The sequence below is a fragment of the Nannospalax galili genome, unplaced genomic scaffold, assembly GCF_000622305.1.
Source record: "Nannospalax galili isolate Female #2095 unplaced genomic scaffold, S.galili_v1.0 scaffold356, whole genome shotgun sequence".
Classification (NCBI taxonomy): domain Eukaryota; kingdom Metazoa; phylum Chordata; class Mammalia; order Rodentia; family Spalacidae; genus Nannospalax; species Nannospalax galili.
The window spans coordinates 2,868,661-2,885,543 of NW_008338126.1; the positions used below are offsets into that span (position 1 = coordinate 2,868,661).

A 16,883-nucleotide genomic window follows, 5' to 3' on the forward strand; every position below is an offset into this window, starting at 1 on the left:
TGGGTTGGAGGACCTGGATTCTATGATCTACAGGCCCTAGAATCAGGCCAGCATGTAAAGTAGAATTAATTTTCTAAATGCCAAATAGGTCTTTGAAAAAATGTATGTTCCAGGGCTGGAGAGATGGCTCAGCAGTTAAGAGCACTGGCTGCTCTTGCAGAAGACCTGGGTTTGGTTCCCAGCACACACATGGCAGCTAACAACCATCCATAACCCCAGTTCTGGGGAGCCAGTGTGCTCTTCTGACCTCCATGGGCATTACATGACACAGGGGCACTTAAATACATGCAGGCATAACATTCATATACATAAAAATAAATAAGTAAAATGATTTCCCTTTTCAAAATGTATGTTCCTGGGCTTGGTGTGGTGGCACACCTTTAATCCCAGCACTCGGGAGGCAGAGACAGGCAGATCTCTGTGAGTTCAAGGCCAGCCTGGTCTACATAGTGAGTTCCAGGACAGCTGGGGCTACAGGGAGACCCTGTCTCAAAAAGACCAAAAAAAAAAAAAAAAAATGAGTAGCCTATATGAAAAAGCAGCCCACCAGGAAGGAAGTCATATGACAACACATGAGGAGGAGGTGCAAAGCAGGTTCTGGTTTGTGATCTGAGGTGAGACCTAAGATCTCTCAACAGCTCCCAAGCTCCTGCCTGTGAGTAGTGAGGCTATGAGTAGGAGAGGGGATTCTTCAGCCAGCCGGGTTGCAATCCTAGATCTGCCTTTGCAGCTGAGAGTCTTGTACATGTAACATAATGCCTCTGGGCCTTAGTTTCCTCGTCTTCCTATGATGGGAAAGACAAAATGGGTTAATGCACAGAAAGCATGTAACACAACGTGGCAAAAGTAAGTGCTCAAAAAATGTTAGCAATTTATGGGAGTGGGAGGAAAATCAGAGACAAAAGCAATGTACCAGTCACACGTACAAGACTGGCAGATGTTAGGAGAGCCAGCGATTTCGGGGGCTGGGGAGACAGGATCTCTTACACGCTGTTGCTGAGTGCAGACTGGTGCAGTACCTTGAAGAGCAGTTTGGCAATGCCCAGATTGCTGAAGATGAGCTGACAGTGAAATTTTCAACATGAGTGTGTATGTACATGCACATGAATGCATATACATGTTTAAATGCAAGAAAGACAGAGTTCACCAAAAGGATATTCTAGGGCCTCTGCTGCCCTTCCTTCAAGGGCTCTTGGTGACAGCAGAGCTCTGGAGAGATGTGATGTTTCCAGCCCAGTCAGACATAGCCATGCCTGCACTAAAACAGGAGCCCAAAGGAGGGGCATTGTACAGCCTAAGGAGGGGCATTGTACAGCACTCAGGAGGCCGAGGCAGGAGGATTGCCTTGAGTTTGAAGCTAATCTGGGCTTACCTCAAAAAACAATAGTAACAGTGAAAATAAACAAAGGAACACTGAGGAATCACAATCAAGGGAAGCCAGAGACTAAAGGACATGAGTGAACTGGCTCAGCAAACTGACTTAAGTTACTCCATTTTGTTCAGAGCTATTTTTACAGTAACTTTGCCCCACACCAAAAGGAAAAGGGGGGCAACCTTGGGCCTTGAGAAAATATCCTAACCACGAACCCATGGAATGTGTCAATTCCAGACATTTTACATCTGGCTAACTGCTTGTTTTTGCTTCTGTAACTCGCTTGCTATTCAGGCCACCTTGACACAAAACATAAGACCACCCTGTTATCCTGTTATTCTATGACCACCTACAAGTTGTTGACTTTGGCTTTCCTTGTTATGGCTAGGACAGTTGGCTAACTTTAAGGTCACAAAGTTGAATGCTAAGTTATGTGATTACATCACTGTATAATGATTAGTTGTTGATCACTAAAATTAGAATCCTGCTATGTTGTACAAACCCGATTGGTGCACAGATATTTTGATTATACAATGCTTTCTGTAACCCTATAAAAACTCTGATCAATCAGTGCTCAGGGCTGCGTCTACTCCCAAGATAGACAGCCTGGCCAGTCGACACAATAAAATTTACCTTGCTGCTTTAACTTAAGTGGTGTTGGTGATTTTTGAACTCCAGTATACAACAATGAGTTGGTCCAGGAATGACCATTGGTCATCATGCACCCTACTCTCCACTCCGACATTCAGGGCAGACATCACTGAGTCACAGCCCGGACCTCAACATCCTGAACCCATGTTCCACATAGTAGATTATAGTTGGCACAAAAGAAGAAATCTAGGTAGTGTCTTTTCCTATGTCCACCCCCTCCGCCCTTTCCATTTCAGTGCTCATCAGCTTGTCTTGCCAGCACTGACCTCCTTTTCCTACTACAGACCAGTGGTACCAGGGACAAACAGACCAACAGCTCTCAACCAATGGCTGGCAGGACGGAATAAGTGCCCTGGTTCCCTGAGCCTCAAGTGAGTACCTCAGAGGTGCATCTTCTCAGCAGTGCCTGGGAATGCCCCACAGGATCCAGTCCCCTGTCTGTAGCAGCCTTCTATTGTCATCATGCTTCCTCTACTCTAGTGTTTCCAGGATTCTTCATCAACCCACTGCCCTTCATTCTTGTTAAAGGACCCAATTCTGAGGAACCTACACTCAAGCACCCCTGCATCTATGTGTCCCTTATTTCACAGATGTGAAGAGGAGGGACTTTTCCCAAGCGAGAGCCAGTGGTCGGTCCCTTCTGAGAGCCCATGTTCCAGGTCTTGGCTTAGCGATCTCTACTCACGAGCTATCCCATGAATTTGGCATTTATTTCTTTCTGCAAAAGAAGTGGTCCAACAGGGTAGTCCCTGCCTGGAACTCCTGAACGTAATGCCTGGGGGTAGACACCACCCTTGAGGTTCTCAGAAGCAGCCCCTTCAGCCTCCGGGGCCTCAGTCTCAGCCTATCGTGGATGAGGCTGCCAGATAGAGAATCTGCTACCTGCTGGGGATGAAAGGTTATTCTGGGAAGTGCCTGCCCACCCTAGGCACAATCTCGGGAAAATAAAAATGCTTAACACCATGTTTTGAACAATTCAAGTTTCTATTTACTTTCTAGTTTTAGTAGAAATGCACATTCTTTCTCTTTGCTGTTGTGTGTGTGCATAACGTGTGGGTGTCAACAGCACATGTGTGGAGGTCAAAAGACAATTTTGTGGGGTCTATTCTCTCCTTCCACCTTCATATGAGTTCTGGGGCTCAAACTCAGGTCATCAGGCTTGTAGGACAAGGACTTTTACTTGCTGATTCATCTTGCTGCCCACAGAAATGCATATTTTTTGACCTAGATTTCCCACTTATTGAGTGGATCATCAGTGAGAAAAGGAGCTCTGCTTTCTACCCATTGAGCCAAGACCCACAGCACTTCTTTCTGTAGTTTCCTGCAGCCTGGGCCTTGCAATCCTGCACTTTCTCAACTGAAGGGAAAGTGGGCGCTAAGGTCCTGTTTTAACACTCCCACTCACCTACTGAGGCTCAATGCACCTTCTCCCCCTGAAACACCAGTTTGTCATCTGTGAAATGAGATGAAGATTCCAATGCTAGGATATCCCTGTCTGGCTACAGCCTGGCAAAAGGCCCAGCAGGAACAGGTACCCCGTCCTCTGCCAGGGAGGTATCCGGGGAGGGGACTGCCACAGGGGAGGGCACAGCCTGGGCGAGGCCTTTTGCTGTCCCTCCCCTCCCCAGGTTGCCCCTGGTGACAAGGCAGAGGATCTACACTGAACTCTCTTCACTTTACCCCAGTTCCTGGAGATGGGAGTTGAAACCATGAACAAAATCTTCCCCCAGGTAAAAGCTGCCGGGAGTCTCAGCCAGCTTCGGACCCAGGGGTGGGGAGCAGCCCTGGAATGGGGAGGGCTGCGGGGGGATACTCTCAGACCTGAGGTCACACTCACCTGCCCTGGGGACTAACATGAGAGCCAGGAGTCCTGGGAGGTAGACAGGAGACTAGGGGTATCAGAGCAGTGTCACCAAGAGGACCTGCCCGAGTCTGTTTGAAGGATATATGTCTGCCCAGGGGATAGAAGAGAAGCACTGGGCAGAAATCACCCACTCACTGCACAGGCCAAAGTGTGGAAACACGAAGCAGGCAGATGAATCTGTGCGGGACTAGTAGTCCCACCTAACCTAAGTCTCTTGAGTAACTCATTCTTAGAAAGCCTGCAGTCTACCCAGCCTGGTTCTGGTCTCTTGGACAGGGAGATGTTGAGGGCAACACTACTGCTGGAAGGAGAGTCCACCGTGGAGAGGAAGGTAAGGATGGAGGTTGAGGTTGGGCTGGGTGCTGTGGGTCGTTCTGGAGCAGCTTCCTGGAAGACTGGCACAGACAGGATTCAAGGTTGCCATTGTTCCTCTGCCCCACTGTTGGTGTCTGCTCCCAGCTTCCAGGCCAGAATTGTTCTTTCTTTCCAGGTACCAGTATTTACAGAGCACCTACTATGTGCCCTGTACCTGCCAGGCAACACATTATACACAGTGCCTATCTGTGGAATTAGGAGAGGGCCTCAGAGTCAACCCCACCTCCATAAATGACCTGAGCAATTCTGTATCTTAGGAAGATAAAACTGTCAGGATCACACACTGTTACGTGTTACTGACTCCCATGCAACCAAGACCCTTGTTTCCTGAGCATGTGTTACGTTTTGGCCCACAGTTGATCACGGAGGAAACAGAGGTGGATGACAAGAATGGCCATAAAAGATCTGCCCCGCTTATGTGCCCAGCAGTACAGTTTTCAGCCTGAGCGGTGGAGCTGCACTGGCAATGCAGAAGAGATAGTGGAGGCTGAGGGGTTGGACAACTAGGTCAAGGTCATACAACTGGGAGGTGGAAGGGTGTGTTGGAACCCAGGCTTCTCAGATGGCAAAGCTCCAGGGTCTTCCTTGCTCCACACTGGTGTTTATTTCCAAGTCCTGGCTCCATGCGGCTGATGGCTGTGGAACCAGGGGCTTTTCTTCCTCTCTCCCAGGTGGGCAGCAACTAAGGGGTTTCTGGCTTTAAAGTGGGCATCTCTCTCCAGTCTCTCCTGCAACCTCATCTCTCACACAAGCTGTGCTGCACAAATATTTGAGGAGTGGCCACTTGGCTGGCCAGAAGTCTGCCCAGCTTTATGCTATCTCCTTGGAGACCCAAGTCTACCCTGTGTTTGCTGACCACAAAGGAGCCACTGACCAGAGCTGTAGGATTATTGGTTTCAAATTTATGCTATGCCTCCTGTCACCTGCTGTTGTCCCCTCTCCTGACCAATTCCCACATGCCTTTACCCTACATGCCTTTACCCTGCCACTTCCCAGGCCTCTCCTCCTACACCTTAAAGAGCTGGAATGTCATCTCCTTAAGCCCTCCTCTGTCCTGCTCCATCTAGAAATCACCTGGTGCTCTGGAGGCCCCTGCATCATCTCACACGCCTCAGTGCCTGGCCCAAGCTTTCCCAGGCTCTTTCCAATCTGACACTGCCTGTGCAGGTCTCACTGGCAGGTGGCTCTGGAAACATGAGTGACTTGAATGGAAACCACCCAAACCGGGGGTGTTCCTTTGCCTTCTACATCTCTGGGTTGCACTTACAGAGCTGAAGTAAGAGCTATGCTTGCTTCTGAGTCTGACCTGGGGCCACTAGGATGAATCAGACTTGCTCCTGCCCTTCTGTGGCCTGGGACAGGGGACCGAGCCCCACTCTTCCCCTGTGGCCATGTCTGGCCCTTTAAGTGTAGCTACAAACTTTCAGAGGGCAAGAACCAGTCACAGCTCCTTTCCTGCCCTCTACAAAGCAAGGCACCCAGGTGTGTGAATGTTTTACCTGCATGTATGTACGTGCACCCATGTTGTACAAAGCCCACAGAGGCCAGAAGACGGTGACAGATCATTTGGAACTGGAGTTACAGACACTTGTTAGCTGCCACATGGGTGCTGGGAATCGAACCTGGGTCCTCTGGAAGAGCAACCAGGGCTCTTAACATCTGAGCCATCTCGCCAGCCCCCACTTTTCATTGTTTTATAAGCAAGTGGGACTAAAGGAGCACAGTACAGTTCTGGAGCATGGGGACGTCTGCAGTTACTCCTATCACCACTATTTCACAATCCTAGAAGAGAGCTTGGCACATGGAGTGCACAGTAAATACTTAGCTTATTCTTAGTACCTACTATGTGAAAGAGCTGTTCTAGAATACCCAGCAAACCAGTCCTCCAAGCAAGCTCTGCAGTAGGCATCATGGTGACCACTTTCTACCCAAGGAAACCAAGGCCCAGAAAAGTGAAGTGGCTTGCTCCTGTGGCCCAGCTAGGAACTGACGGAGCGGGACCTCCAGGCAGCATCCTGGCAGGCCTCAGAACAGATAAGTTGGAATTGTGGAGAGGGTCTGGGTGTTGACATCATACAGGCACAGTGGACTCAAGCCCTAGGCCCGCGTAGGGTGACCAGGATCTTTGCTTCTCTGAGCTTCGGTTTCATCATCCACAGAAATAATGTACTATTGTGAAAACTAGAAATAATGGCTGTGATGAGCCTGAGGTCACTTCTGTCATGGTAGGGGCTGGGCACACAGGTATCCATTGTCATTTATCCCTGGGTCATGAGAATAGACCAGGAATGACAGGAGCAGGAAAGCTGTGGAGCAGAGGTTGGCCAGGGATGACACTTTGCGGAGGGCAGGCAGGATCAGAAAGAGTGGTGGAAGGCTTAGGAGTGCCTCTTCTAGCTCCAGTACTTCCTGGCCCAAAAGGGCTGCTCACAGGGCCTGGATGGCAGTGGATGGCGTCCGTGAACCTCTTTGCTGTCTTTCCCCCACCCCTCCACAGGCTGTGGAATCCTCTGCTGCTCACGCCGTGGGGCCTGCCTCTCTGCCTTCCTGCTGTTGCTGCTGGCCATGCTTGCTGCCCTGCTTGCCCTGGCCATCATCCTCGGATATCCATCTCGCACACCAGGTCAGAGTGTCAAGAGGGAGGTATGGGGGCTCAGGCAGAGGGAACTCCAAGCCTGCCTGGCTTCTCCTTGAAGTGACTTGGCTGGTTCCGTAGAGTGCAAACAGACACAGAGACACCTGAGCACATGGACACAGGACCACGCCACCGTTTGAACATCACTAACATGCACTATTGAGAGGCCCCAGTCCTGATGTCACTTCCTTGAAGAAACCTTCCCTAGTTTCCAGGCTATCTTGGCACATCCTCCCAGGCCCCACAGAGCCCTATTCCGCTGACCTGACTACCCTGTCGACCTACATATTGATCTCGACCACAGACAAGCCTGTGTCCAGTACCTCCCTGCAGTCTGGCTGTAGCAAGCACCCCAGTTCAGCCCCCACCCTCAGGGAGCAGTTTGGGGAACCACGTGGACTGAGTCCAACTCAAGGGCAGGCCTTACGGGGGCTCAAGAGTCTGAAACTGGGGCTCTGATCCAATCTGTGTGTATAAATCAGGTTGGGGGCACCTTGGGAAGCAAATAGGGCCTGAGGTCAGAAGGGAAAATGGAGACTGGTTAGAGAAGAGTATCGGGAAAAGCGTTCCAGGCACAGGGAACAGCATGTGTGGAGTGCTGGAGTGGGAACAAGCATGAGGAAAAGGAAGGACTTTAAGAAAACCATTGGACGTAGTGGGTGGGGCCAGGTGCCCAGGGCCTCAAGAAAGCAGCCATATCCAGGAGCTAAGGGAAGGAAGGGATCATCTCATCCTTCCTAGATTTCTGAGACATGGCTTTGTGGTCAGGAGGGACCAGAGTAAGGGGTGAGGGGAAAAGGGTGAAGACACAGCACTCCACCTGCCACTGCAGAAGGGGGAGCTGTAGCCACGTGCCTGTGTGTGCATGTGCGTGTGAATATCCGTGTGCATGCAGGTGCCTGCCTATCAGTGTTCATGTTAGTGTGTGTATACTTGTGTGTCAGTGTGTGTGTGCATGCATTGGTATATACATGCCAGTGTGTACATCTGTTGTCTATATGCATGTGCATGAAGGTGCAGGTATGTGCATATGAACATGTGTCTGTCACATCTGTCACTGTGTCCTTGAGAGAGCCCTCTCCATCAATAGTTGAGGTCGCTTAGAACTGAGACATGGCTCCAGCATGCATAAATATGTGGACAGAACTGTTGCTCTCCCCTGCCCCATTAATGAGCATGTGTGACCACGGGCACAGCCTGTGACCTCTGTCTCCTCAGTCAAGTTTCTTCTTCAAATTGTTGGGCCATCCCTAGGGGTGGGTGTCCTTCCTCCTGTGGTAGGGGCTAAGAATGATGCCTCTCGGGGACACTGGGGGTGATAACAGAATAAAAATATGAGTCTAGGGCCGGGCGTGGTGGTGCACGCCTTTAATCCCAGCACTGGGAGGCAGAGGCAAGCAGATCTCTGTGAGTTCAAGGCCAGCCTGGTCTACATAATGAATTCCAGGAAAGCTGGAGCTACAGGGAGACCATGTCTCAAAAAGACCAAAAAAAAAAAAAAAAAGTCTTGCAGACTGTAAAGTTATCTCCAGATATAAGGGATTGTAATATATGGTACCCAGACAGCCCATATATATTGTTTCCAACAAGCCAAGCTGGTGCCAAGAGATCTGCCATTAAATCTACCACTAAGGCTGTGTGAAGGATGGCATGCTACCATCATGGCTTCCTGTAAGACCAGACTGTGACCAGCTCCGCACATTCCGTGATCTGCAGCATCCACAAGCACTGCCGTGTCACCCCCAATGGTTCACACGCCCCAGGCCTGGACCACAAAAAAGAACCTGAGGCTCAGGGAGGCCAGGTCACTATGCCTGTCAAGCTGTGGCAGGCAACAGAGTGGTGGCTTCAACCCCATGGTCAACATGGAGTCCAAGGCCTCCCTGCTACCCTAGGCCATAAAGTTGCTCAGAGAAGTTCACGTGGGGGACACTAGGCAGTGCCTGCCCTGCCTGCCCCAAAGCTGCTTTTGTGAGCACTGCCTTCACTCCAGGCCTCTCTTGCCCCTGTAGAGGCCCAGGTCTGTGTGATGTCAACCAACAGGACAGGCTTCTTGTGTCATGACCGCAGGAGCTGCATCCCGGCTCATGGGGTATGTGATGGCGTTCCCACGTGTCCCCATGGTGAGGACGAGGATGAAAGCCTGTGCCGTGAGTACCCTCTATGTCTCATGTCCCCGTCCACACCCATGAACCCACCTTAATTCTCTGTAGCTCTGCTGGAACTTAAGGGCCCTCCTTTGGACCCCCAAAGCCCCTTGCCTCCCCATGTCCCCGCCCTAGTCACACCAGTGTCACCTGCCATCCCAGTTAGACTGCGATTTCCTCCTTGGCAGTCTGTTTGGTCTACTTGATCCCAGAGCCCCAGTACCTGGCACAGGGGTATAAATCGTATGAGAACCCACACCAAGGAAAGAGCTGCCAGCTAGGAGAAGGAAGGGATTAGAACACTGCACCACGGATTCTTTTTTTTTTTTCTGTCTTTTTGAGACAGGGTCTCCCTATAGCCCCAGCTGTCCTGGAACTCACTATGTAGACCAGGCTGGCCTCGAACTCAGAGATCCAGAGATCCACCTGCCTCTGCCTCCCAAGTGCTGGGATTAAAGGTGTGCAACACCATGCACAGATTCTTTTTTAAAAAAATATTTTATTATTTTTATTTTATGTGTATGAGTGTATTGCCCGCATGTATGTAAGTGCACCTGTGTTGTGCAATGCCTGTGGAGAACAGAAGAGGACGTCAGATCCCCCTTGGAACTGAAGTTATAGATGGTTATTAGCCACCATGTTGGTGCTGGGAACCAAATCTGGGTCTTCTGCAAGAGCAGTCAGTGCTCTTAACCACTGAGCCATCTTCCTAGTCCCTGGTCCACAATTCTTGAGAACAAAACTGTCAAGAATCATCTAGTCTCCTGGAGCTGGAGAGATGGCTCAGCGGTTAAGAACACTGGTTGTTCTTGCAGAAGACCCAGGTTCAAATTCCAGCACCCACATGGCAGCTAACAACTGTCTGTAACTCCAGTCCCAGGGGATCCGATAGCCTCTTCTGACCTCCGCAGGCATTGCACAACATGGGTGCACTTACCTATATGCATGGCAATACACACATACACATAAAATAAAAAAAATAATAATAATAAAAAAGAATCATTTAGTCTGGTTGGGCATGGTGTCACACACCTGTAATCCCAGAAGGTAGAGGCAGGAGGATCAGGAGTTCAAGGTCACCTTGGCTACAGTTTGTGTTCCAAATCAGCTTGGGTTACCATACCACCCTGTATTGGAGAGAGAGGGTGGGAGAGGAGAGAGAGACCTAGTCCACACTCCAGCTCTTCAACTCCCACACAATCCCATCTTCAAGCCCAGCAGAGGCTACCCAGCCTCTGCTTAAATGCATCTAAGATGGAGACCCCACTATATGAGGCCGGCTTGGGCTGATTATTCCATGGGGAAGTTCCCTTATCCCAGCTCAGAGCAGCCTCTAGCACTCCAGGATTGGTTGCAGTAGGACCCCATAATCCCTAACTGATAGGCTCCTTTTAATGCCTCCCCTGTTTGTTGGTTCTGCAGGAATTTGGGACTGCTCTTTCCTCACTTGTCCCCTTCCAGCCACATCCCAAACTCCCACAATTACACCCCTGGTGCCCCAGTTCTGGTCCTCTTACTCCACTAGAGCACACACCTATGCCCTCTTTGGACAGGCCCCCAAAGTATCCATGACACTTCCTGTTGGATCTGGTTAGTCAAAGAACAATGAACAAAGTCTTGTCCCCTCTCCAATCTGGGATTTATATCTGTGGCTATGTGGGCTGGGTTTGAGTGAACTTGGGTCACCCTGCCACATGGCTGCCTAACACAGAACCTACTTTGGAGATCTGGGGCCCAAGTGGAAGTGTCATTCTTACTTGCTACGTTCTGATGGGAGGAACCTAACCCAAGATGGAAGGTGGAGGGCTTTGCAGAGGTGCAGAGGAGAACTTCTGGAGTGAGGACACACACAATGATGGGGAAGGGACATGCAGGATCTGGGTAAAGAGGGAAGATGCTCTAGGGGCCTCTCCTCCCTGGGAAAACTTCTCTGTCCTTCTTGGGATGAATGGGGGAGACCCTGAGTGTGCTAACTGCTGGGTGGTCAATGTGATCCAGCTGCAGGTGACTGAGGCAGCTGTGGCCAGATGTGAATTTTGTCCTGCCTTATCTATCCGTCTATAGGAGATGTGCCCTGGAGCCTCCCCAGCTACCTCCTGGCCTACTGCGGAGACCCAGACTCCTGGATCTACTCAGACCAGAAGTGTGATGGCACCAACAACTGTGGAGACTGCTCGGATGAGCTGAGCCCAGGTAGGGGTCCAGGCTCAGGTGAGCTGGAGCAGGTGACAAGGGCAGTAACATAGGACAGAGGCTGAGCAGAGATCTCTGAAGTCCCCTGCGTGCCTTCCCTGTGTCCTGGGAAGTCTTCCATTCCCACTTGAACTCCTCTAGGGTGGAGGTGTTGGGACCTGGAGCTTTTCCCATGGTACCTCCAGGGCACCAACTGGACATGTGCCCTTAGGGTGACTGAGCAAACAGAACATGCCCTGCTACCTGGCTCAGGTTCCAGATTTCCTTCTGTCCTAGGCACCTCCCAGCAGCTCTGTGAGGAGGGCAGGGCAGGACCTGCTGCTCCAGTTCATATGTAGACAGCTTGAAGCTCCAAGAAGGGAATCTAGGAGTTTGGGGTAAAGCTCTGGTCCCAGAGATCCTTCCCAGGGGCTGGAGAGATGGTCAGTCAGTAAAGTACTGGCTACACAAGCATGAGAACCCAAGCTCCACCCCCAGGACCCACATGGTAGAAGGGGAGAACCCAACCTCCACCCCCAGGACCCACATGGTAGAAGGGGAGAACCCAACCTCCACCCCCAGGACCCACATGGTAGAAGGGGAGAACCCAACCTCCACCCCCAGGACCCACATGGTAGAAGGGGAGAACCCAAGCTCCACCCCCAGGACCCACATGGTAGAAGGGGAGAACTGACTTCCACAGTTGTTCTCTGACCTCTATACATGCCACATGGCATCCAGGGGCGCGTGCACATGCACACATACACAAATAAATGTAATAAAAATTCTATTAAAAAGTTGGAGGGCTGGGGATGTAGCTCAGTTGGTAGAGTGCCTGCCTAGCAAGCATGAAGCCCGGAGTTGACCCTCAGCATGTATTAGCGGTGGTACTGTATTCCTGTAAGCCCCCAACAACGTGAAAGAGGGGGCAGGAAGATCAAAAAGTTCAAAAGTGAACTGAAGGCCAGCCTGGGCTCAAAAAGAAAAAAAAAAGGTGGGGGGAAGGTTAACAGTTGGAGAAGACACCTATTATAGGTGTCTGGCTTACATACAAACACATACATACATGACATGTAATGCACCCACATGTGTCCATGCACATACACACACACACACACACACACACACACACACACATTATTTTCCCAGTGTTCCATCTACAAGCATGCACTGAGCACTTTTGGGGTGAAGTACACCCCCAAGACTACATTGTGTTGGTGCCAAAAGGCAGTGCTGGGGAGGAATCCAGGGAGACTTCTCAGAAAAGGTAACATGGTGCAGGCCTGAAGGACAGGGACCAACAGGCAGGGGTGGTGTGAGAAGCAATGCTGGAGGCCAAGGGCACAGGGCAGGGGACAGAAGAGAAGCACCCCCAGAGCATCCTAGAGAGCTGGGGGTGGGGTGGACAGGACCAATAGCTGCTCTTCTGCCTGCTCTTGTCCCCTCAGTAACTGCATGCCCACCATGTGGCTTTGGGTGGTGGCGATGTACTCCGACTGTCTTCAAGTACTGCAACTGTATCCCGAGAAGTCTGTGTCGGGACCATGTGCAACACTGCTCCGACTGGTCAGATGAGTACTCCTGTCCTGGACCCTGAGTGGCCCTCCCAGGCCAACATGCAGGCTGGTTAGAATGGCATGGATAACCCTTCACAAGAACATCAAACCCTAGACCACAAGGGCAAGAATGAGCTTTTTACTTCATCCAGTGGCTTCTCCACATAGTCTCTGATTAGGAATTGCTTTTCCTCTTTTCCAGTTGTTTATCTTCTACTTGAACACCTTTAGGGGCAGTGTGCTCATGACCATGTTAGCTAGCTTCTATCAAAGCATGCCTTTAATTCCAGCACTTGGGAGGCAGAGGCAGACAGATCTCTGTGAGCTCAAGGCCAAGTTCCGGGCTAGCTGGAACTACAGGGAGACACTGTCTCAAAAAGAAAAAAAAAAAAAAAAAAAAAAGAGGTAGCTTGAGGGTCTGGGAGAGATGGCTCAGCACTGGCTGCTCTTGCAGGGGACCTGAGTTCAGCTCCTAGCACCCACATGGCAGCTAACAACCATCTATAACTCCAATTCCAGGGGATCTGATGCCCTCTTCTGACCTCCTCAGGCATTGCACAACATGAGTGTTCTTACATACTTGTAGGCAACACACTCATACACACAAAATAAAAATAACAAAATATTGTTTTAAAAGAGGTAGCTCGAAGCACTGACTGTTCTTACGGAAGACCCAGGTTCGAATCCCAGCACCCACATGGCAGCTAACAACTGTCCGAAACTCCAGTTCCAGGGGATCCGACGGCCTCTTCTGTCCTCTGCAGCGGGCATTGCATGACACGGGTGCACTTACCTACATGCAGGCAGTACACGCATACACATAAAATAAAAATAAAAAATAATAAATAAAATGTTTTTTTTAAAAAGAGGTAGCTTAAGGATCTGAGAGTGTCTTGCCCTTATTCTGAAAGAGACTTGGGATCTGGCTGATGGAAGAGTTCCTGTTGCAGGAAGCAGATATAGCCCTACCAGAAACTAATAAAATTGGTTTTCTATCAGTGTCTCATGAGGTCTGACCCGGAAATGGATACCTGAGAAACTGCTGAGCTCTGACCAGCATTCATTTGTTCATTTGTTTGTTCACTCAGCCAAAAGAGATGGTTCAGAAACCAAGCCAAGAGCTGGTGCCGGTCCCCTGAGAAGGGCCTGGGGTCTGGTACACGAGCAGCATGAGGTCTTATGGGGAACCCACTTTATACCACAAAGGAATGGGTGGAATAGCAGGAAATGCTAGGGCCCAATGAGTAGTCCCTGGGAAGCAGGGATGGTGGCCTTCCAGACCCTGAAGAGAAGACCAGATCCTAGAACAGGTGCCTGGGGATCCTGCCTGTGGGATGGTCAGCCTCAGCTCTGACCCCTTCAGCCATTTCTCTGCAGAAGGTGGGGGCTGGCTTCAGGAGGGGGCATTCCACACTTGGTCCATGCGAGCCTCCTGACAGATGTACTCAACTAGAATGATCTAGGAGGTGCTCAAAGCCTGGCTGTGTGTAAGAAACATGGATCCTCTCTTTATAGTAAGAGACCTGAACTCAGGGAAGCAGTTTATTTTAGGACCTTGCAAAGTCGGGTGTTGGCCTAGAGTGGCAGGTATGCTGATTGAGCGCAGAGAACAGTTCATAAACCCTAGCACAGGATCCTTCCTCCCCTTTTTGAAAAATCAGGAGTGTACAATCTTACATCTTATATCTTAGGTTTCCCTCTGTCCCTGACATTTCTCTTTTTTTTCAACAAAAAGTGTGTGTGGATTCATCTCTATGTTTCACATCCTGTTTATTTTAAAGCTTACCAGGCACAGGACTTTTCAGGCAAGCTTGACTGTTAGTAATTTTCTACTCTAATTTCTAGTTTGGGTGTGTGTGGTAGGGGTAGATTAGCAGAGTTCTGGAGATAACTAGACTTAGAGATTAACTGAGGTCTAGTGTTTTCTGTTCATTTGTAGCTGGACCTAAGCTGGCTCAAAGCATCTTTGAAAATGAGCCATCAGACTTCAAACAGGTAGAGGGAGAACACAATGGAGGGAGGGTGGAATTAATGAGGGCAGTATCACACAGACAGTGGGGTGCCGACAGATTAAGCAGGGAAACAGGATTTTTTTTTTTTTAATGTGTATGAGTGTTTTGCCTGCGGGTATATAAGTGTACCCATGTTGTGCAATGCCCACAGAGGCCAGAAAAGGGTGTTGGATCCCCTGGTACTGGAGTTTCAGACGCTTGTTAGCCACCATGTGGGTGCTAGGAACTGAACCCAGGTCCTCTGTAAGAACAGCCAGTGCTCTCAACCAATGAACCATCTCTCCAGCCCCAGGACTGTCCTAAAACTTGTCCCTTGGGAAAGAGGAGGATGTCTCAGTAGGAAAAATGCTTACTGTGCAAATATGAGGACCTGAGTTTGAATTTCCAACATTCATGTAAAAACCAGTAGTGACTGGTATCTGTAACTTCAGTGCTGGGGGGAGGGGCAGAGGTGGATGGATCCCGAGGACTGACTGGCTGGCCAGTCTAGTTGATGAGCAATAGGTTCAAGGAGAGATTCTGTCTCAAAAAATAAGGTGGAGGAATAGTGAGACAGCTCAACAGGTAAAGGCACCCACTGCTAAGCTTAAGGATCTGAGTTCGATCCCTGGAAACCACATAGTGAATGGGGAGAACCAACTCTTGAGACTTGTCCTCTGGCCTCTGCATTGCACTGTAGCATGCTTGCCCACACACAAACTCAAAAGTAAAATAACTAGCAATGAAATAAAATAAAAATAAGGGGAGAATGATTGAGGAAGACACCAATGTCAATCTCTGACCTCCATACGCATACACACACACACACACACACACACCATAGTAAACAAATAGAATAGAATAGAGCCTGTCTGAACAGTGTATGATATTGGGGACAGCAGCTTATGGAGCTTGGACACTTGGGAGACACTCATTGCTATGTGCTATCTCAGGGGTTTTGTGAAGGCATGCTAATCAAAGTAGAGGTCTGAGCCAGGGCCTTGGAGAGGACCCAGCCAGGTAGGAGGCTGGGAAATGTGTATAGGTGAGTACAGGATGGGAACAGGAGGGCCACTGGCCACTGAAGGAACAAGGTAGTCTCAGTGGCTAGAGTGCGTAAAATAGCCTTAGGGGCTGGCTTGGCAAGGGGTCTTGGCTGAAAGACCACAGGCTGTTTTTAGCAGAAGAAATACATTGTGTTCTTTGCGAAGAGGGACTGCAAAGAAGCCTGGGGAATTGTGGGGGTCTCTCCCTCTCTTTGCGGGTCGTTGGCCACTGGTCCACGAGGGCAGGGGGAGCAGAAGCGGCGAACGGAGTCAGGACGGCCAGTGAGCACTGATGGAAGAAAGCCCTTCTGGGGAGGCTGGTCCCACGGCGCAGTGAAACAGCAGTGATACAGCTCCAGACTCAGTGAAACAGCTCCATTTATTCAGTGGGAGAACTAGAGAAATTATTGTGTGGAGGCAGTAGCCAAAGCCTCAGCTGATAAGTGCTCATGGTATGCTTTATTTACATGTGGCAGTGGGCTCCTATCAGGCAAGGCCTGATTATCATATAGAAAAAACCTGGGGGTAGTTTTTACTCCAGGTAACTATGCCAAAGGTCATGTTCCAAATAAAGTCAGGCATCCGTGCTTGGTGGCACTTTCCAGGTAAGCCAGGAAGAGAGCAGGAGGCCCCCTGCTGAAAAGGGGAGTCTCCATTTGGCACCGAGCCCCTTAGGGCTATCCAGACATGGAGAACTACAACCCTAACAGCAGGGTTTCCCAACAGGGAATAAGGATCCAATCCAGGCTATCCTGCAGGCTCATGCAGGAGTCAGAGCTTCCCAGGCAGATCTGTGGCTCTTATGAGCATTAGCAGCAGTGGTCTGTGAGCATTGGGAATAGGGATCCAATCCAGGCTATCCTGCAGGCAGATCTGTGGCTCTTATGAGCATTAGCAGCAGTGGTCTGTGAGCATTTAGCCTATGTCACTGTGTGCCTCTGTAAGCCTTTATCAGTTAATCTCTGCAATGGCATTTTCTCTGGTCTTTACCACTGCTCCCAGGCCTGGTTTGGCTAGTCACACTTTCCAGAGGCACAGAGAGATGAAATTGCTTGCCTAAGATCACACAGCTTT

General features: G+C 50.0%; 1 protein-coding gene across 1 annotated transcript; it reads left to right on the plus strand.

The window, feature by feature from the left end:
* The first annotated feature begins 4,652 nt into the window (after nucleotides 1-4,652).
* Ldlrad1 (low density lipoprotein receptor class A domain containing 1) lies at nucleotides 4,653-12,813 on the plus strand. Its single transcript, XM_008833024.1, has 5 exons — nucleotides 4,653-4,725; nucleotides 6,760-6,885; nucleotides 8,910-9,047; nucleotides 11,109-11,237; nucleotides 12,665-12,813. Exons 1-5 carry the CDS (start codon nucleotides 4,653-4,655, stop codon nucleotides 12,811-12,813), a joined length of 615 nt encoding a protein of 204 aa, XP_008831246.1.
* The last annotated feature ends 4,070 nt before the right edge of the window (nucleotides 12,814-16,883 follow it).